Raw genomic sequence first — 21,041 nt, forward strand, 5'->3', positions numbered from 1 at the left:
TGCATGGATCACTAACTTTCGTTAGCACGTGTTACTGTAAATACTATTGCAATTTCACAATTTTTTTGGGTTTGGGGGGTGGGGGGCACTTTTATGTCCACTCCCCTCCTTCGATAAACATGCGAGGCATAAAATCGTGTGGAGAATACATGAGATTTCCTCGCATGTTTATATGTTTCTTTCTGTTAGCTGTTGTGTCCTCACTGCTTTCTACTGATATTTATCGAGTTTTTAACAGCGCGGTCCCTTGAACTTCAAGATGAAAATATACTAATGAACATAAGGCATAGATAATGCCAACGATCTGTGTACCGTGTTTTGGTGCACAATTTTTCAAGTGGTCTGTTCTTAATTTGTTAATATAGGATTTCAATGGAAGTCGTTGCGGCAAAAAGTTTATAAATGATTTCTAGTGGTTAATTTTGGTGTACTTAACACAAAGTAAGTTGAGTATTTGTTGTCACGTACCCTAGACAAAACGGCGATGTTTGACACCCTGCAAGGTGCAAGGCTGCCACGTCCTCCCTTTTCCACATGTCCTGCTATCCTAACACCCTCTGTGCGACTGTGCCTCATCCCCTGCTTCCAAATCATTCCTCTGCATATAATTCAAATCAGGATACGGAAGTTTTAAATTGAATTGAAAAGGTTCCAAATCAGAGTACAGAATGTTCTAGCTGGAACCGTTCAATTAACAAACAAATCTTTCAAATCAATAAATTCATCTAATAGCCATACTGAATTTTCAACGATGTAAATATCAATTCGACGGCCTTTAACTTGGTAACTTTTGCACCTAAGAGGTGTTCCCAACCGACACAAATTTGTGTTTTCTGTAGTAGTGTTACAAACTTCAGAAATTGCGAGCTCCTTGAATTTGAAGAGTACGTCACATGTGTATGTGCTAGTATTACACTGCTTGTGTGGTTTGGATCAATTTAAGGGAATTCAAGAGTTGGAGGTGGAAATTAACTGCCTGAATCCAGGGCAATCAATAATTGTGGCATAATCACCTCCAATGTTCTCCAAACCAAGGAAACATATTTCATCCACAACAAGTTATATAGGCAAATTTTGCTACAGGACATCACAGGTTCGTGGTTTTAGCCGTAGTACACTGCACGAAGTCACTTTTGGGGAAACACACTCTGAAAACATGGTTATTTGCCAGGAGACGCTCTATCCATTAAATTAAAGTTTTCATGCTGACTAGGCGAGAGCGGGCCCACTTTTTTGCATATGTTGACCAAATTACCCCTCGTTTCTCTTTCTTTTCCTCTCTCTCCCTCCATTCTCTCTTCTTTGGTGAGGTTGTCGGCATGTAGCTGGCTGCCTGCAATCAACGGGGTGACCCTATGGCTGGCGGTGAAGGCGTGGCTCTCCTCCATGCCCGCTCGGCAAGGAGGCCAAGCTGCTCTAGGTTAAGCTGGCTGTGGCCAAGAACCGTCGTTCAAGTCTGCTATCAAGTCGACGAAAGACACCATCATCGCGAGGAAGAAGGAGGCGGGGAAGAAGTAGGCGGCTGTGGAGGAGCTTTGCTGGCGCGTTGACTGCGGACGTGACGAGCTGCGACGGCTGCGGTCAGAGGTCGCCGAGTCGAGGGAAGAAAGTATGCGTTAGAGTAGTAAGTGCTCGTCCGGCGCTAGGCCACCCACACACTGCAGCTGGTCGAACTAGCCATGGTGGCGAAGATCCGCGCGCCAAGCCACCGCCGCTGCCGAGCAGGCCGCGTATGCCGCCGCCACTGTGCAGGCCGCACGTGCTCCAGGCTCCGCCACTGCCGCGGAGCAGTCCGCACGCTCCGGGTGCCAACGTCAATGTTGACGCCGCCCACCACGCCGTCCATCGGGAGAAGAGAGAAAGAAGGGGGAGAGAGGAAGAGATAAGAAAGAGAGAGAAATGATGGGTAACTTGGTCGAGACATGTAAAAAAAGTGGCCCCCGCTCTCGCTTAGTCAGCATAAAAACATTAATTTAATGGATAAAGTGTCTCCTGGCAAATAACCACATTTTTAGAGTGTGTTCCCCAAAAGTAACTTCGTGCGGTGTCCTATGGCCAAAACCACGAAGTTAGCAAAATTTGTCTATATAAATTGTCGTGGATGAAATCTGTTTCCTTGGTTTGGAGAACATTGGAGGTGATTATGCCACAGTTATTGATTGCCCTGGATTCAGGCAGTCAATTTCCACCTCCAACTCTTGAATTCCCTTAAATTGATCCAAACCACACGAGCAGTGAAAAAGTTAGAACAACACGATCATAGTACATGGCATGTGGCCATAGAGCAAATTATCACTCGTGTTGTGTTGGTACCCATTTTCTCTTCTTCGCTAAAGGTAAAATGATTTGATTCTCTCCATTCACATATATAGTAGTAGTATAACTATAAGGAGATAAAAACGATTGAGTAATTTTTGTAAAATCTTTTTTTTTATTGTCAAAATTATAGAAAACAACGGTTCTTATGATTTTGTGGTGCACAACCTTTGGCTTAGTGGTTTAAAAGTTCCATAACACTTTAGCCATATCTAAGTTTCAGCTAATTTTAACAGGTCTAAAGCAATATTTTTCGAAGTAATAAAGAGTTAAGTCATCTTAATCAATAATTCAGAATCCTATAAACACTTTATACCATCAAAATTTGAGTAAATGTGGGCCTATATAAAATCTTATCATTTTCTTGAATTTGTCAAGGAATGTAATTTTATGTAATCTTGGAACCAAATACTCAGGATTAATTATGTGTCACATGTTATAATACATGTCGTTTTATGGAACTTTGGCCATAAAACACAAAAGTTGCAGCTTCAAAATAACCCGTCTTACAAGAATCATTACTTGTTCACATCCCCTTGAAAAGGTTAATTTCAAAATATAGTATTTCATTCTTGCTGTTGTTTCAAAGTGTAGAGCAAGAGCTAGCATTGTCAAAACATATGTACTGTTAGAAAGGTCAGGACCACTGCATCCATTGCACAAATCGTGGCGGAGGCGAACCCAGAAAAAAATAGCAGGGGCTGAACAAACTAGACCACCTTCTCATATATGTATGTAGAAAATTTTAGTAAAGATGCAGTGGGGGACTATTATTAGGCTGAGTTCAGCACTTCATCTTCCCAACCCACCTCTTTCGATTTCCGCACGCATACTTTTCAAACTACTAAACGGTGCGTTTTTTTGCAAAAAAAAATTTCTATATGAAAGTTGCTTTAAAAAATCATATCGATCCATTTTCTTTAAAAAAAGCTAATGCTTAATTAATCATGTGTTAAAAGACTGCTCCATTTTACATGCAGGAGGGATGGATTCTCATCCTGCACAGCCGAACACAGCCTTAGAGCAAGTTTAATAGTATAGCTAACTACTAGCTCTAAATCATCTATAGTCAATTCAATAGCCAATTCATACAATAGTTATCTATAATCATATACTGCACTAGTTATACCTGGTCCCACTTGTCATACACATATTGTATCTTGTAGTCTGTGTTGCAGCTGACTATAAATTTGTAGCCCGCTGCTCATCTCTCTCCTTATTTATCTTCTCGATATGTATTTATAGTTGGTCTATAGTCTACTATTGTACATGCTCTTAGCAGAGGCTCCAACCTGTACCGCCTCTGGGAGATCCGTCAGTTTGGATGGTCCCTGTCACATCGGATGTTTGGACACTAATTAGAAGTATTAAATGTAGACTATTGATAAAACCCATTCCATAACTCTAGACTAATTCGCGAGACGAATCTATTGAGCCTAATTAATCCATGATTAGCCTAATTCGCGAGACAAATCTATTGAGCCTAATTAATCCATGATTAACTTATATGATGCTATAATAAACATGTGCTAATTATGGATTAATTAGGCTTAAAAAATTTGTCAAGTGAATTAGCTCTAATTTATGTAATTAGTTTTATAAATAGTCTATGTTTAATACTTAAAATTAATGTCTAAACATCCGATGTGATAGGGAATAAAGTTAGTCCTGATCCAAACACCACCTATGGAAAGTTATTTCTGAAGCTGGTAGGGACAGATCGAGGGACGAGCTAGGTGGCGTGCCAGGCAGCGTGCCAGGCAGGGCAGAGGCGATCCACGTCAGGATAGAGGTGGCCATGCATGGCAACTAGGCGACGACGTACGTAGACGGCATATTGACCCACAGGGAGAAATACTACTGTTTTTTTTTTGACAAATTGATCCATATAGAAAACTTATTTCAAAATAGTTCCTACCAAAAACTATATCTAGAAATAGGCTGTTGGGTCAGCGCCAAAACCGTTGACGCTGAGGTTGTTCTTGTCCGCGCCAAAGGGACTGGCGCTGACATCATGCCAGCGTGGTGGGCGAGCCGCGACGTGGCGGGGCCTCAGCGCCAATGTATTTGGCGCTGACCCCATTTACAAGCGCGGTAACGAATCAGTACTTGTTGGTGTACCTTAAAACCAGGGTTCGAATCCCCATCAGGTCAGCCATTTTCGCTCTTTTTTTCTTCAATCTACTCGTTCTTTTTTTTTTCTTCAAATCTTCAATCTACTCGTTCTTTTTTTCTTCAAATCTTCAATCTACGTGCCTACATTAGTACATATAAATGATTAATGATGATCTCTGTTTTTGAAAAAAAAAATATGTACGGTGCAAAAAAAATCACCATATCACATCAGAAGTAATAGGTGAAAAAGCAAATGCAGCAATGAGGTTTGGCTATCTTCAATCTACGTGCCTACATTAGTACATATAAATGATTAATGATCTCTGTTTTTGAAAAAAAAAATATGTACGGTGCAAAAAAAATGACCATATCACATCAGAAGTAATAGGTGAAAAAGCAAATGCGGCAATGAGGTTTGGCTTAGCTCAGTGGTAGGTACTTGTGAGTTGGTATTGCAGTGACCAGGGTTTAAACCCCCTCCTATATGTTTTTACTAAACTTTTTTTCACTTAGTTCTCAACTTGCGGTTTTAATGTTTTCAAAGCTCAGGTATTTTTAAGTCCATTCTTCTATTTTTAAATATGTACTAAATGTGTTATTCCTTTTAAATATTTTTTTTTAAAAAAAGCGATATTTCTTTTAAAAGTTCAAGTGTTGTTTTAATTTAAAAAAACACGTGACATTTTAAAATAAAACTTACCTTAGTTCTCAAAATGTTGTTTAAATTTTCTTTTTAAAAACTCAAGTTTTTTTAAATCCATTCTTCTTTTTTTTTTTCAAAAACAGAGATCATCATTTATATGTACGCATGCAGATTAAAAAGAATAAAAATATATGACCTAATGGGGATTCGAACTTTGGTTGAAGGGTACACCATCAAAGAAATTACCACTACACCAAGTACATTGCTGAGTGACTACAGCGCATCAATTTAATTAGTGTGTACATTTGGTCAGCGCCAGATATATTGGCTCTGAGACCGCGCCACGTCGCGGCTCGCCCGCCACGCTGACATGATGTCAGCGCCAGTTCCGTTGCTGATAGGAACAACCTCAGCGCCAAAGACATTGGCGCTGAGCCGACGGCTTATTTCTGGATATAGTTTTTGGTAGGGACTAGTTTTGAAATAAGTTTTCTATAAGGATCAATTTGTAAAAAAAAAAGGAGAAATACTACTACAAGCTTCACTAGTAGCAGCAGTATCTTTCTTTCTTTTGACGGGGCATGTCTTTGATATCGATAGCTAATTAAACTAGCCGGCGAGAGGGAGGTCGGTCGGTCAAATGGCGTCCTCCACGGCGACCGCGGCCGGCCGGTCGCCGCCTCTCGCGTTACGAACGTGTCACGCCGGCCGGCTGCCCTGCCACTGCCACCGTCACCGCTCGTTGACTGACACCAATCGTCAATACATTTGCAATATTGTATTTGGATGCTGCGAGCCAGCGACGTTATGTCATTCTATCCAGCCATTTGGCCATTACAATTTTCCCATTATAATTATATAAGATCAGTATAGTGGGTTCGTTGCTGAATGCTGATCAATCGCAAAGAATTAATGTCTGCCGGCCAGCGGGTGCATAGAAACATATTAGGTGATTATATTTTTAGCTAGGTAAAATACACATGGTTTGCTTCGAATAAGAAGAAAATGAATCATTGCAGGCACGCTATTAGAAAAACGATTTCCACTGTCAAAAGGCCTATTTCACTATGCGGCCAGCCGAATTTTCGTTCCTAAATAGCCACTTGCATGGTTGTGGGTGAGGGATATGATGGCCATCCGCTTGTGAAAATACATCTTCTTAGACGGAAGACTTAAGGCTCTAGGGCCTTAACCCGTCTGTCTACAAAGATATATATAGCACACTACTAGTTTCAATTCATCTATAGCCAATCTAATAGCCAATTCATACAATAATTGCTTACTATACTATTAGTATATGATCCCACCTATCATACACACATTGTGTCTAGGAGTCCGTGCTGCAGCTGGCTACAGATTTATAGCCCGCTGCTCTTCTCTCTTATTTTTTATCCGAGAATGCTCGGTACCGAGCGCCCGACGCGGGAGGAGCTGGATCGGACGCTCCCCCCGCGCGTCCCTCCCCACGCTTGTACTGCTGGACCCACCCACTTCTTTCTCCCTTTTTTCTAAAAAAAATATTTCACCTAGTCTACTTACAATATTTCACTATTTATAAATCCAATGTTGCAGTGAATTAAAATACTCTTTTGCAACAAAAAAACCCATATATTTTGAAAATTCTCTATTAAGGGAATTTGGTTTATTTTTTGTTTCACCAAAAATATTTCACCTAGTACACTCATAATGTTTCACTATATATAGATTTAATGTTACAGTGAACGAAACATTCCATTGGAAAAAAAACTCATATATTTTGGAAACTCCCTATTAAGGGAATTTGGTTTATTTTTTGTTCCACCGAAAAATGTTTCACCTAGTGTACATACAATGTTTAACTATGTATAGATCTAAAGTTGTAGTGAACTGAAACATTATTTCGCTATTTGCTGAAAAATTGCTTTTATATATATAAAGTGAAACAGCACCCGATTTAAACGAGTGAAACATTTTCGCACTACTTAGTGAAACAATCCCGATATACCTGGTGGAACATCGTGTAATATTTAAAAATAATTTAATAATAAGCTAATTTTTTTTCGTCGGAATATATCCATGAGTGGTCTTGTTTTGAAGATTTAATTGTAACGAATTTAATGGTGTAATCGGATCATAATTTAGATAAGTATTTTAAGAGAAATCATTTTAAAACAATTTTGCACGTAAATCGGATGCTGACATCATGATGTCAGCGCCATGATGTCAGCGCCCGATTTCCCCGGCCCCGATAGGGCGACTGATCTATTGCTCTCTCCTTTTTTATCTCATTAAAATATAGTCGTAGTTGGCTAATAGTTTGCTACTGTAACAACTCTAAGCATTTCCGTTCTCTTCTAGGACTCCTCGTCTCTCTCCGTAGTCCGTACCATTAACTCCCCACTCACTCTCACGTCTCACCGGCGCAGGAAGGAGAAGTCCTCGTGATTCGTCCTCTCTCCCTCCTCGATCCTACCCCTTGCCGGCGTCTTGCTTCTCCTCCTCCCACTTGAGCGGCAGCCGTCGCCGTGATGTAGCAGGCAGTCCCGCCGAATCGATCCCGCGGTAGCTAGCTAGCTGCAGGCTGCAGCAGCTAAGTCCAACAATTTTAGGGGGGAAGAACCCAATCTTGTGAACGAGAGAACTAGTCTGGGTCAGCCAAGAATCCAGCCAAGATTATTTCTATCTGTCCCGCGGGGTGAGGGTTCCAACCTGTCTTGTTTCTTCTTTACTTTTTTCTTTCTTTTTTCTCAGCATCTATTGAATGTTTCCTCTGCTTAATTAGGGCAGTTTAAGGTTTCTTCATCTGCTCCAGAAACTCAGGACAGAAGCAGTTTACTGGTACTCTTTTGTTCTGTTACATCCCTTTTTATTTTTAATTTTTTTTAAAAAAAAGAGTCAGTTTCTACATGTTAAATTATTTTTTTTTTGCGCATGAATCACTGTTTTTTTAGGCTATCTTTGTGTATCCAGCAGATTATAATCACTTTTGCTCTCTGGGACAAGAAAGGAAGAGGGGCAAATCCAAAAGAGGTCAGTTTCTTCCTCAAGTTTCACCTTCTGCTGAGCTTTGTTTTGCTAAATTCTTTTGTTGATTATCCGCTGGAGTTCGCTTGTGGGTGCCTATCTTCTCAGCTCTTCCTCAGCAGTATTCTGAGTTGCTTATTTCTCTGCATATAGATGTAGAGAACGAAATTTCAAAAATAAAGCCTTTTTACTTTTTGAGTTCAAATCTCTCTCTTCCGAATCTCTTGTTCTCTAGGCCACTATACTTTTTCTCCTTTACCTTTTCCCTTTATGTACTTATCTGCTTGCTTAGGATTAATGCTCTGTTAATTTTATCTGTTTAAAAAATATTTACTTTCGTACCGCTTCCCTTCTTTTTCGTGTATGAGCTCTCTGTTATCCTTTAGGTTGGAAATTCCATCATATGGTACAGCATATTCCCACTAAAGAAAAGGGTACAGTATAATTGACCTTTCAAAACAAAAAAAAAAGGTGGTCCTACACTCCTACTGACTACGATTGATCGTCTACAATCTAGATACATAGTGGCAAGTGATAATTATTTGCTTTTGGAAGAATTTAGTTACGTTTGCAATTTTTTTTGGTTCACTTGAATGATTTCTTTTCCAGTAAATATAGAATACCAAGATTGTGAAGCATGTATTAGAGAGAAATTATTTGATTGGCACCAACCAATTGGCACTGAGTTGTTACAGGTGCTTAAAAATATATTATTTTTATCCCCGCATAATCTTTTTATGTTAAGAAATTTTTTTTTAACCCAACAGTTCCTTAACATAATATGCATATTTCTCTTGGAACATTGTAGATCTTCTGTAAATATCTTATTCATGTCAATTATATTTAGAGACTCCAATAGACCATAGAAGCTTATATGTCTTCTGAAATACAATTTTTTTGTGGAATGGTAGAATTGTTTTTAAAAAATAAATATAGTAAGAAAGTTTAGTGTTATTATCTGCTAGGTTAATCTGAAAACTTCCAACTGTCAAGAAAGATTTTTGAAAAACAAATCAGCATTCAGACCAATTAATCAACTTTCACCTATAGTTGGATCTGATGTTGAAATCAGAATCACTCTTCAATTTGCACTGATCTCCTGTGTTATTAATAGTCTTTAGTCTAAGATTTGACCCTGCTGTACATGTTCGGCTTAGAATTTGAGTACATTACCTTGAACTGCATTGGACAATGTGTGTTGGACCTAGATAGTCACCACCAGGAGTACGTATGATAAACTGTACTACTTCAAATATCAATTTGGTTTTTTTCTTCCTGCTGTACTAACATAAAAAAAATCCTAATTGCAAATAAAAAGACGAAAAAGCTGAGACTTGCTTTTTTTTATTTGCATACTCACGTACAAATACAAAAAGGATATCTACAATAAGTTAAGAAAAGTTCAGATAAAGTTCAATTCACTGCTTAGCTTGATGTGGCGTAACCTTTCTGCCTGTTTTGACAATGTTCCTTTATTTGCATCTTGCTTTAATATGATCCTATAGCACAAGCCCCCAAGGTTCTCGATTGCCATCCAATTGATAGTATTTTGTAGCTATGATCATTTTGGTATTTTCTGCTGATATTGTTATACTGTATGTTGACTCTTATTGGGCAGTTTGATACTTTTATCACAGATTACTGTTAGTCGATGGAGAATAATAATGATGGAGTGATTGGAATATCCCGGCGTAATTCTAATCCAAAGGTATGGATATTGGACCGCTGAAACTTTCATCTTTTAGTAATGTTTCTTGTTACCTGTTGCCGTCCATGTTTTGTTTGGAATATAGGTTCTTATGATATTGCTTTATCATTTGCATTATTTGATTGGTTGGAAATAGTTTTACGTTGCTTTCTTAGTACCAGAAAGATCTATGGGTATGAAATTTGAGTTCTTTAAGGTTTTATCCCTGAGTAAATATCATTAATTGTGTAACATGCACACAAATCTTAGACTACACATCACTATAGATGGTAAATGCTGTGTAAAATTGTGACTCCATGGCAAAGAATTTGAGACTACCTCAATTGGTCACATATCCAGTTCAAATTTGGGAGTGTTTTCTTTGTCTGATTCAAGATAGATGCACAATAATTTCCTCATAAAGATCATATCTTTGTGTGGCATAAAGAACATATCTTTGATACAAACATTTTTTCTTGCATGCTTATCTATGATATGATGTGATTCCTTTGTACCTGTTGAGAGGCAGAGTTAAAACTGCAGTATTTCAATAAGATCATTATTTGATGTTTCATATAAATATTATCATTTACTTCATAGATAGTTTTCAGTAGTGATTATCTCCCCATTATATATTCTTCAACATTTTATTACAGTTAATGCAATTATTCTTTTGTCTTTCTGTCTTAGGTTCACAGCTCAATGTGCAGTGAATTGACAATGATGTTAGATAAAGTCTCTTCTATTCTTCCCTCAATCGAAACTGCTCAACCAGGATGTAAAGCGGGTATAGAGGAACTATGCAACCTATACAACATAGTTGACAAAGGAAAACTCATAATCCAGAACTGCATTGAGTGCAGTAGTCTTTACTTGGTATGTTGTTCTTTAATATTGATAAATGAGTCATTATGTTCAGGAAACTATAATGACTCCTTTGTTTTTATCTTATTGTTTTATTTGAGATTGTTTTCCCTGGTTTCTGAACAATTGCTTTCTGATACCAAATTTGCACATCTCAGGCTATTACAGGGGAGGCAACTGCAATGCGGTGCGAAAGGATAAGAGATGCGCTGAGGCGAAGCTTGTTCCTGGTTCAGAATATGGTCCCGTCATCATTAGCTAATCAGGTTAGTTTACTTAATTGAACTGATAATAACAGGCAAACTTTTTCTACATTGCACAGCATTAACCACATGGTTTGCTGTGTTAAAAGTTTGAAGCTAGTGATGACACAAACAACATCAAACTTGCGTCTGTAATAGAGATGAAGCTCTCCTTGGACAGTACTTGCGTCTGTTATTTCTGGGGCATCAACAAAACCTAACAATTTCAGGATATTATTCACAAACATTTATCTGGAGGTTTAGACAGTACTGTATCCAGAAACATGATCTATGTTTTTTGTTGTTTCTCCAAAAGATTTTTTAGATTACATGGCAGATGTGTGAGTATAAACACACACATCAATTCTCAGGACAATTGTATCATCTCGATGCAATTTAATGAGTTCTTCCATTATCTAAATATCGCACAGATTGTCACATTAACATGTTTATACTTGACTATTTGTCTTAGATGGCTGATGTTCATGATGATCTTGGGGATGTGAAATTCATTGTTGACCCAGAAGAAGATGAGGCTGGCAAAGCCATTTTGGAGATGCTTCGGCAGTCTGATGCAACCCAAGAACATGAACTCCAGACTTTCTTGTTTGCAGCGTCAAAGTTAAATTTGACGTCACCAAAGGCTATCTTAATTGAAAGACGAGCAATCAAGAAACTACTGGACAAGATCAATGGTAATGATCCCAAAAAGGAAGGAATACTCAAATTTTTTCAATATCTAGTTAGGAAATATGGAAAGACTATGAAGCCTGAGGGTAGTGCAAAGAATGAAGGTGTGGATGTTGCAAACGTTACTTCGAGTACAAACCTAATTGCTAGTGGTACCGATGCTCCACAGAAATGCTTTTCACCTACAAACTCTTGGACTGGAAGATGTGAAGAGCAGAATAATTTGTCACGATTTTCTACTCCTCCAGAGTTCTGCTGCCCACTATCTATGAAGCTGATGTACGATCCTGTGATAATAGCATCTGGACAAACCTATGAGAGAGAGAACATTGAGAAATGGTTCAGTGAGGGATATGATATTTGTCCTAGGACACAGTTAAAGTTAGAAAATTTCACGATTACTCCAAATACTTGTATGAAGGCTGTGATCTGCAACTGGTGCAAAGATAATGAGCTTGAATTCACTTCTTTACCTGAACAATTTCATAGTTACTCTGTTTCAAGTCTACACAATATCTCAGCACCTCTAGTTGCTGGAACAAAGAGAGATTACATGTCTGATCATAGCAGTTCATCTGTTGCATTATCTGGTGCTAGTTATGTATCATCTCCAATGCGGGAAACAGAAGAGTCAAGGACTAATTCTACTCAGTTTTTTTCAAATGCTTATTACCAGTTGTATTTGTCCTTCAGCAGCTTCAACAAGGAGATGTTTCTGAATTTCTTTTACGAGCTGTCCGAGCTTCCAATGGAACTTCAAGTGAAGGCTGAGAGAGATTTCAAAAGTGTTCTGAATCGTGAATATCAAATTTGGCGTTCTATGATTTCCAATGGTTTTTTAGAAGCATTTCTTGAGTTTCTTAAGAACGATAATGGAAAATGCACAATGGAAGCTCAAAGAACTGGCATTCAGTTTTTTCTTGCTTTTCTACGTAATAGCAGGTGAGCATTCTTGTATAATATATTCTCCTTGTGTTTGGCTGTGTACAACCTTGTTGGATGTAGAGCTCTGGTTTTAATTCATTAATTATCTAAAAATCTCCTTGTGCAGATTTTACTGTTGACAAATATAAGATATTTCCTGTTTCTACCTTTTTCAATAAAAATCCATAAATAAAACTGAGTGCCCTATATTTATCCTCCAAAAACGAAGATTGTTTTGTGCTACTTTTTAAAAACAAAGGGTTCAGATTATGGCAATTTGTTTTGTTTTTTCTCCAATAAACTTTTGTAACGGCTGATTTCCTTTTCATACAGGACCCGAATTCCATCCATTAGTGAAGATGCAGTGCGTCTCTTTGCTTCATTTCTTGATTCAGAGTTAAAAACTGAAGCATTGGAGATACTCCATGAACTGCTGCAGCAACCAAGTTGTCGGAAATCTCGTCTCATGGCATCTGTTGTTGCTCCATCTGTGTTTCTAGCTTGGGATAGTGCAGACTCCCTGTGCCTAGAACTAGTTTTGAAGATCATCTGCGAGCTTTCATTCAAAAATGATGTACAATCTTTCCTAATTTCTTCTGGAATAATCTCAAAGCTATCTCCAATTCTCAGTCAAGGGAAATCGCCTGAGTGTTGCCTAAAGATTCTACTAAATTTAAGTGAAGGGAAACAAGCTGCGGATCTCATTATCAGAACTGATCAATGCCTCAGTTCTATTTCAGATTATCTGGACACAGGAAGCTCCGTGGAACGCGAGCATGCGTCAGGTATCCTTCTTGCCTTATGCTCTCGCAGCATCGACGATTGTGTTCTTGTCATGAAGGAAGGCGTCATCCCTGCGCTGGTCGATTTGTCGGTCAATGGAACTGAGGTTGCAAAGGCTTCTTCAATCAAGTTGCTTCAACTTCTCAGGGACTCTAGACAAAGCGACCAGTTTGGCAATTCATGTTCAAGTGAGGTGGCTGTCAATGGTGCAGCAGAGAATTCGCCCATTGGCACGATCTGCAAACAACCAATATCAAAATCAGCTCGGTATATCTCAAGAAAGCTCAGCATTTTCTCGAAACCTCGATCGCTGACCCTCGTCTGATGAGTCGAGTTTGATTTTGGTTGGAGCTTTGTACATTTTCAAACACTGCCCAACCAGCTGGTGTACAGTTTGTAGCAGATAGTAGTGTCCAGATGAAATGCTTGATGGGATGTTTTTTCAACCCCATGTACTAGTGTTTCTTCTAGAGTTTGTATTTGCAGTACTTTTGCTTTTCTTTACTAGGTTGTTTTAGATAAAGACATACGGTGAACAGGTTTTATGTCGAAAGTTGCATTTTATTCTCTGCTGTTGCATATACAGTTGAAAATCTGAAGGGGCAGGCAGCACATGTCAGTCTGAAGGATGCAACACCTTTGATAATATGGCGTCTTTGTTATGTGTGTGTGTGCGTGTGTGTATTTAAAAGGATGAATAGTCTTAGTTTAAATATGAATAGTATTCGGTTACCGTATACTTTATTTCCAACTTATGCCTATCAAATTATTCATTACTCATACTACCAGGCGTAGTACAACAAATTCAAATTCATTGGATCCAATACAATGGATGGCCTTAGGCTGAATTCAAACTACTGAACGTGTGTTTTTTACAAAAAAAAAAAGAAAAAAAGAAGCTAATAACATTCACCACCATGTTGTCAGAAACGAAAGTTGTTTTTAAAAAAATCATATTAATCCATTTTTAAGTTATTTTTAGCTAATATTTAATCAATTATACATTAATAAACCATCTCGTTTCCGGAACACAGCCCTAATCATCCTAAGGTACAGTAAAAATTAAAGGCTCCATCAAGAGACTCAGTGTGAGGGGCGGGCAAGCCGCAAGCTGTTGATGAAGCTGAGTACCCAAAACTCTCCGGGTATATCAGACTCTCGCAGCAGAACGGGCATGACTCAGATCCTGTATACCTGCAACCGTGCAATGCTGTAAATGTAAAATAATCTACTTCTGTTATACACATCACATGCTGTAAAATGTTTTTTAGTATTCCTTGTGAACTTGTAGCAAAAATAAAAAAAAAATCCTAGAGATCAACCTGTCGCTTCTGACAAAAGCCACCAACTTTTGACATCGCCATTCTGATTTATGTTTAAAGAGTAACTCCTGAAATCAGAGTGCTTAGTGCTTGTCCTAGATCGATACACATATTTCTTCTTAGAGCATTTTGCTCAGTACTTTTAAAATTGCATAATTACCTGTTTTGTGCTGTAGTAGATCATTTTTCATTTTCAGGATGTTACACAAATGATTGGTCATACCCGTTGGGATACACTAAGAAGGTGAAGGAACCCTTGCGATTTAGTGCGCATCGATGTAGAGGAAGTAGTCGATCGCACCGGCTCGACCTTCTCCTCTTCATGCGTTCTCCTCGCCGTGCTTTCATGCCAATCAGCACCGCAAAGCAGCGGCGCCTCTACCGGTATCCACATGTCCAGGGAAGGAACACCACGGGCAGATGTGCTAGCACCCGCGCGCAGCTAGGGTTTGCTCGGAGAGGGGAGTCACGGCTAGGATTTCACGTGGTGTGTTAATTCCGCCAGTCACACCCCCTCACGAATATATAGGATCCACGACTGGGGGCTTCGAGGCTCATAGGAGTCCTACTCGGATCCCTATCCGATTGAGTACATATTGGCTCTCCATCCATCCAATCTCTTTATTCTAGCCCTTTAAACGTGCGACCCTGTAGGTTCATATACACTCGGCTACAACCCGAAAACTCCTTTTCGGTCCACGTGTCAACAGCGGTCCCTAGCGAGCATACATAAAGATCATATCGGTTGAACTTCTAGTGTAAACTTATATGAACCCCTTTGCCTCACGATATCGATTAAGCTCAAGGCTAGATATGGGACATCCTCTAATAGTTCAATCATTCACTCGAACTTGTGATAGATTATATAGCTTATGATTGACTCCTCAATCACCTTTGGCATGGCCATGCACTTCCATAATCAATAACATCGAGGGGCCCAGATATATCTCTCCATATGAGGGGCAAATCCTATCTTTATTATTCATATCTCACAACATGTTTTATAGCATACCCAAAAACTATTTTTATAACTACCCAATTATGGAGTAGCGATTAGCAGTCCCTAAGTAAGCTACTACACATGTTGGGAACCATGATAATCTCAGGTCTAATGATTCAATACCAACATTAAATGAGATCACTGATGACACAACACATATGGCTCTTACAGTGTCTCATGTTGGGTCTATCCAACAACATGTTCCCGAACATGTGTCTACATTATTAATATGGTATCTCTGTACCATGATCCATGAGACATGATCATCAATTAATACATGTGCTGATCATCTAAACATATTTGTTCCACATATGATATTTGATAAGGGATCCTTTAGAAATAGCAACATACAACATAAAAAGTCTCATGAAAGAATCACATATTCATTAAGCAATAATGAGTTATCTATTTCAAGGAACAATGTCGGATAAATATGTAAACATAGTATGTGATACAATCATCTCTACGATTGCCTCTAGGGCATATCACCAACAATACCCTCAGTGTTACTCAAGCAAATAGTACTATATGATAATTTGTTTTTCCCTCAGCTGTGCTTCAAATTTACTCAAATGTTAAAACAGAAAATTGCATCCATAGTGCTACATTGCAGTGGTATCAAATAATACCACCAAACAATTCTATCACCAGTCTATTCTACCAAGTAGACTAAAACTTCCAATTAATACATCCATCCCAAAATAAGTGCAGCCGTTGGGATCCATGTCCAACGTTTGACTGTCCGTCTTATTTGAAAAATTTATAAAAATTATTCACACATAAAGTATTATTCATGTTTTATCATCTAATAACAATAAAAATATTAATCATCAAAAGATTTCAAATAAGACGAACGATCAAACGTTGTATATGAACAGTGCAAAACTGTACTTATTTTGGGACGGAGGGAGTATACCTCTTTTAGTGAGGCTGGCTTACCCCCTACACCGTTGCCGCCCTTGTGCACCGATACATGGGGCCAACTTGTTGGATCCAACCCTGATCTCCAACCGAGGCGTCTGGGCTGACGTTAACCACATTGCTACTGCTCCCCTGCCTCCTCCCCCACTCGTTTGCAGAAACGAGGTGGATGCGCTCCAGGTCGCCTCACTCCGCATCCCAGGCCTCAAGTTTGCTTCGCGAGACAATGAAAACGGAAAACCCTCCCATGTCTTCTTGAGGTTGAGAGCAATTCCGGTTGCCGGTTCCTCGATGTCGGTGACAACCCAAGTGCCTCCCTGGCTGCTATCCCTCATAAGCCCGCTTCGCCTCGTCGGGTTCTGGCCATCGATCTATAACACACTACTCCTCTCCCTAACCCCTCCTCTAAAATCCCTAGGTCCCGGAGACACTCGACCACTGCTCCTTCCTCAACAAGCGCATCCAGACGACCATCACCACTGCTAGCTGAAGGCCACCACCACCAGAACCTCAGTGTCGAGCTCCACGTGACGTCCTCCTCGTCGTTCGGTGAAGACCCCATCCCATCCCACTCCTTTGCGCCGCTTCCCGAGCTCATCGCCAAGCCAGATGGGTGCTGCACCAACATCCATTGGGCCACGTGCCGCCACTGTCCAGTCGGACTGTCCGGCAAGCTAACCTCATCCGGGCCATCCGTGTGGCCCTTCCCCTTGGTTGCCCATGTCGGCACCACAGTGGCGCCATGTTGGTGCCACCTCAGTGCACCAGTCTGCCGTGGCCGCCCCGTGCGCCATCGTACGATGAGCCCGCATGATCGTGTGTCGGCTGATCCCGGTCATTTATCTATGTAGGCAAATCCTGGCCATCGGTCTCCCGTGGATCATCTCGATCGGTTGAATTGGTCCAATGTGACTTGCATAATTTTTCAGAAATTGTGAAAATTCCATTACAAATGCTTCCATGTATTGCTTCTGTTGTTTGATGTACTATTTTGCTCATTTGCTAAGTTCAACTTTACAAATCTACGCATGCATATTCATAAAATAAGTACTTGAAAACTTAATGTGTATAATAAAAAACATGTTCAAAATAATTAAATTGTTACATCAGTTCTTAAGTTCTTAGCATGCTCACTTCTCCAGTTGTTGCACTAAAAACATTGCACCTACTTGCTAAGTTGATGTACCGCTAATGTAATTCACTGTTTCATTAATTACTTAAGGATAGGGATTGCCTATGTATACTTTATGTGGTTGTGTTTATTGTTTACTTATTCCTTCATAATTCGGGTGTTAACTTGACTAGCCTAGGGCTCTCAAGTTGACCTAGCTAGAAATAGGTTACACTTAGCCATGCTTAGTCTCACTATATCACAAATGGAATAATAACTTGCTTTATACTTTGGTTACTTGATGAGTTGCAAGCTCATGACATTTGGCCATGGTTCATTGGTCTTAATGGTAGACCATGGATGCATTGTTTTGATAGTCGCATTGATGCCAATTAAGGATCGGTTCTCGGGTTCCCCTTAGGGGACATTCTATACTTACCACAAGCTAGTGTGACCAACAATTGGCTTGCACTGTAGCCTGCTGTTCTCCTATTGACCGTTGAGGAGGGTAGGTGTTGACGGTCATTATAGACCAATTTCGACCGTCGATATAATCGGAATAAAGGACAACTAACTATATCTGCAATGCATATTTTGTTTAGAATACTCTATCTTCACTTGTACTTGGATTTTATTTGTTTGCAGATATTGCTACATATTTGGAGGAGAATCTATGGAAAATAACTGAATAATCAATCACTGTCCATCAAGAGATAAACTTATGGGTGGATGGACTTACAAATCTAGTAAAATAACATTAAATATAGGCCCAACCACCACATTACGGAGAATAAAGCCCAACAAAAGATGCACCTGCCAAAAATGGAGGCTGGATGGGCTGGCCTAGGTTCGGCCAAACCCTAGCCGTAGCCACTCATCCTGTCCTTCCACGTGGACATTCCAGATGTACTCTCAATGACGGTTGGAGGGCGTTTCTGGCATTTCCAACTGCCATAACCATCACTGAGAGGTTATATAAAGGGGTGCTCATTCACTCTCCAACACACACTCCAAGAAGAAGATCAAGCTCTCTCCGAAGTTTAGCTTAGTGTTCTTGTACTGGTGGAGTAGAATTAGAATAGTTCTCTTAGTCCTCGAGTCTTCAGGAGATTTCGGGTATGGCTTAGCTTCTACTTCTTTTGTAAGACTTATAGAATTAATGAAATATTCTTCTTTATTCAGCTTCAGTATTTTACTTCATCCATATTATCTGAGTACCGACTTTACTTTATACTTGTCTTAATATAATTATATAGCTAGCTTACTAGAGATATGCACTGGTGTGGGGTTTAATGTTCATTCAAATGATTGCTCTATGTCATTCTAGAGGACATAGAGTAGTATTTAATAATGTAAGCATGAGGCTTAGATTAGTAGATACCATTATTTGGGTTATATACTGCGGACAATAGAGGTGGGCCGCTGATGGTGACAACTTAATAGGGGTATTCCTAAGACACTTTCCAGGTATGGGTACTCCTCCGTATTCATTTCCAGTTGGATGGCCATGACGGATTGTCGTAAGGAACTCGGCAATTAGGGATGGTCTCTTGAAACATTAGGAGGGCGTAGTTGGGGGGGGGGTATTGGCTACATGGTTGTATAATAGTAAGTGTAAACTAAAGATGACTGTGTAACATAAGTATAGGAATGAATTCTTTTCTTATTCTTTTTCCACTTAGTGTAGATTATATTTAGTGAGAGTATCTTGGTTCTTCTTTCTTCGTGTCACATACCCTTTTGAATTAACTAACCCCTATATAGACTTTGATGTATACAAGTAACATATAAATTATTAGCATAGTGCTCTCTTATCATATCTTCCCTTGGGATTAAATAAGTACGATACCTTGGAATACTTCCAGGTGAAATGTTCCAATGGTATATCCGTGCGTTTGCAGATCATATACGTGACCATAATATACCAAGAATATTTCGGCGCTATTACTGGGGATTATATTTCTAGTAATGTCATTAAGAAATATCAACAAGCGATTTTGGCTCTATTGCTCGGGAAGGTTAATGATTAAGAGATTACTACATGCTAATAACTTTATATTTACCTCTAAATAATCATTGTCCTTTACAGGCTAACCTTGATTGTTTTTACTTTGTTGTGAAAACAAGGTAGTGTATGACTGTTTTCGACTTGCCGAAAAACTTCCAAGACAACCAATAAGTTTTTTTTAGGTGTCAATTCGCAAGTTGTCCCTCCATAGAAAACTTTGTCGACAAACAAGCAAACCAGTCATCCCAGCGTCCCCGAGCTTTAAGAATATGGCTGAGAAGACCCCCCGTGAGTTCGCCGCTCCCTCTGCTAACAATGTGCCCATTGGGCCACACATCGACTTGGGAGACGGTGACTTCGACTTGAAGACCAGCCTCATTACAATGGCGCAGGCTAGCCCCTTCTGTGGCAAGCCAAATGAGGATGCTAGTGCTCATCTGCAATAGTTCCTTGAGATTTGTAGCACATACACGATGAAAGGCATCAGCCCAAATGCCATCAGGCTCTGACTGTTTCCGTTTTCCCTCCTTGGGAAGGCGAAACAATGGTTTTACGCCAACCATGCAACGGTGGACACATGGAACAAATGCTCTACGGCGTTCCTCTCGAAGTTCTTCCTGATGGGCAAGACCAATGCCATTCGCGGAAGAATCTCAAGCTTCCAGCAGACAAGGGATGAGTCCATTCTTGAAGCATGGGAAAGGCTGCAGGATTACGTCGCCGCCTGTCGTCATCACGGGAAGGACGACTGGCTGATCCTACAAAGCTTTTACAACGGGTTAACATCTTCGTACTGGGACCACCTAGCGGTTGCTACTGGAGGAGCTTTCTTCTCTAAGACGGTTAGATGTGCCGTCGATTTAATAGAGAAAATGGTCTCAAACATGGGCTGGAGCGAGAACGACTCTAGACTCGTTAATGTGGCATGCATACCGACAAGGAGACGGAAATACTGGCCGCAAAACTGGACCTCCCAATGAAGCACTTGGACGACCAGGAAAAGAACAAGCCCCAAGGCACCATCAAGACCTTAGACTCACACATCATGTGTGAGGTCTACGGGAACACGGGTCATTCCGGGACTGACTGTCCAGAGACTCATGAGGAGGCAATGTTCATGAACAATGGATATCGTCCACAAGGAGGTCATGGGTGAAACCAGCCCCGCCCATTCTACTAAGGAGGCAGCAACAACAACAATAACGGTAATTTTAATAATTAGCCTTCCTTGAAGGATCTTGTCTTTGCTCAAGCTAAAACCACTGATGCTTTAAACAAGAAGCTAGCTGCCAATGATAACATCTTGGAAAATATAAATGTCAAGCTAGATGGCTTTGCTTCTACTTTCCAAAACCAACCGAGTTTTAATAAGATGCTAGAAACTCAGCTGGTGCAACTAGCTGCTCTAGTTC

The 21,041-nt window shown here is 39.9% G+C and overlaps 1 protein-coding gene and 1 non-coding gene across 8 annotated transcripts; one reads left to right on the forward strand and one right to left on the reverse strand.

The window, feature by feature from the left end:
* The first annotated feature begins 7,424 nt into the window (after nucleotides 1–7,424).
* LOC127777394 (U-box domain-containing protein 6-like) lies at nucleotides 7,425–13,834 on the forward strand. Of its 7 annotated transcripts, none has more exons than XM_052303976.1 (8): nucleotides 7,425–7,748; nucleotides 7,836–7,891; nucleotides 8,005–8,083; nucleotides 9,715–9,785; nucleotides 10,455–10,640; nucleotides 10,787–10,894; nucleotides 11,343–12,502; nucleotides 12,818–13,834. In XM_052303976.1, exons 4-8 carry the CDS (start codon nucleotides 9,729–9,731, stop codon nucleotides 13,590–13,592), a joined length of 2,286 nt encoding a protein of 761 aa, XP_052159936.1. In that variant the 5' UTR covers nucleotides 7,425–7,748; nucleotides 7,836–7,891; nucleotides 8,005–8,083; nucleotides 9,715–9,728; the 3' UTR covers nucleotides 13,593–13,834. The 7 variants fall into 7 exon arrangements, with proteins under 7 accessions (XP_052159936.1, XP_052159939.1, XP_052159934.1 ...); XM_052303979.1 differs by having other exon boundaries at nucleotides 8,024–8,083; nucleotides 9,696–9,785; XM_052303974.1 differs by having other exon boundaries at nucleotides 8,024–8,083.
* A 6,433-nt stretch (nucleotides 13,835–20,267) lies between these two features.
* Nucleotides 20,268–20,371, reverse strand: LOC127778173 (small nucleolar RNA R71). The gene has a single exon (XR_008018441.1). It is a non-coding gene; the product is annotated as a small nucleolar RNA R71 (small nucleolar RNA).
* Nucleotides 20,372–21,041: the final 670 nt, after the last annotated feature.

The sequence above is a fragment of the Oryza glaberrima genome, chromosome 6, assembly GCF_000147395.1.
Source record: "Oryza glaberrima chromosome 6, OglaRS2, whole genome shotgun sequence".
NCBI classification, from domain to species: Eukaryota; Viridiplantae; Streptophyta; class Magnoliopsida; order Poales; family Poaceae; genus Oryza; species Oryza glaberrima.

Excerpts from the sequence above, each read along its gene's own strand:
- LOC127777394 (XM_052303976.1), top strand. The coding sequence starts at position 9,729 with ATGGAGAATAATAATGATGGAGTGATTGGAATATCCCGGCGTAATTCT. Across the intron at positions 10,641-10,786 it reads AGTGCAGTAGTCTTTACTTG|GCTATTACAGGGGAGGCAAC; the intron begins GTATGTTGTTCT and ends TGCACATCTCAG. Across the intron at positions 12,503-12,817 it reads GCTTTTCTACGTAATAGCAG|GACCCGAATTCCATCCATTA; the intron begins GTGAGCATTCTT and ends CTTTTCATACAG.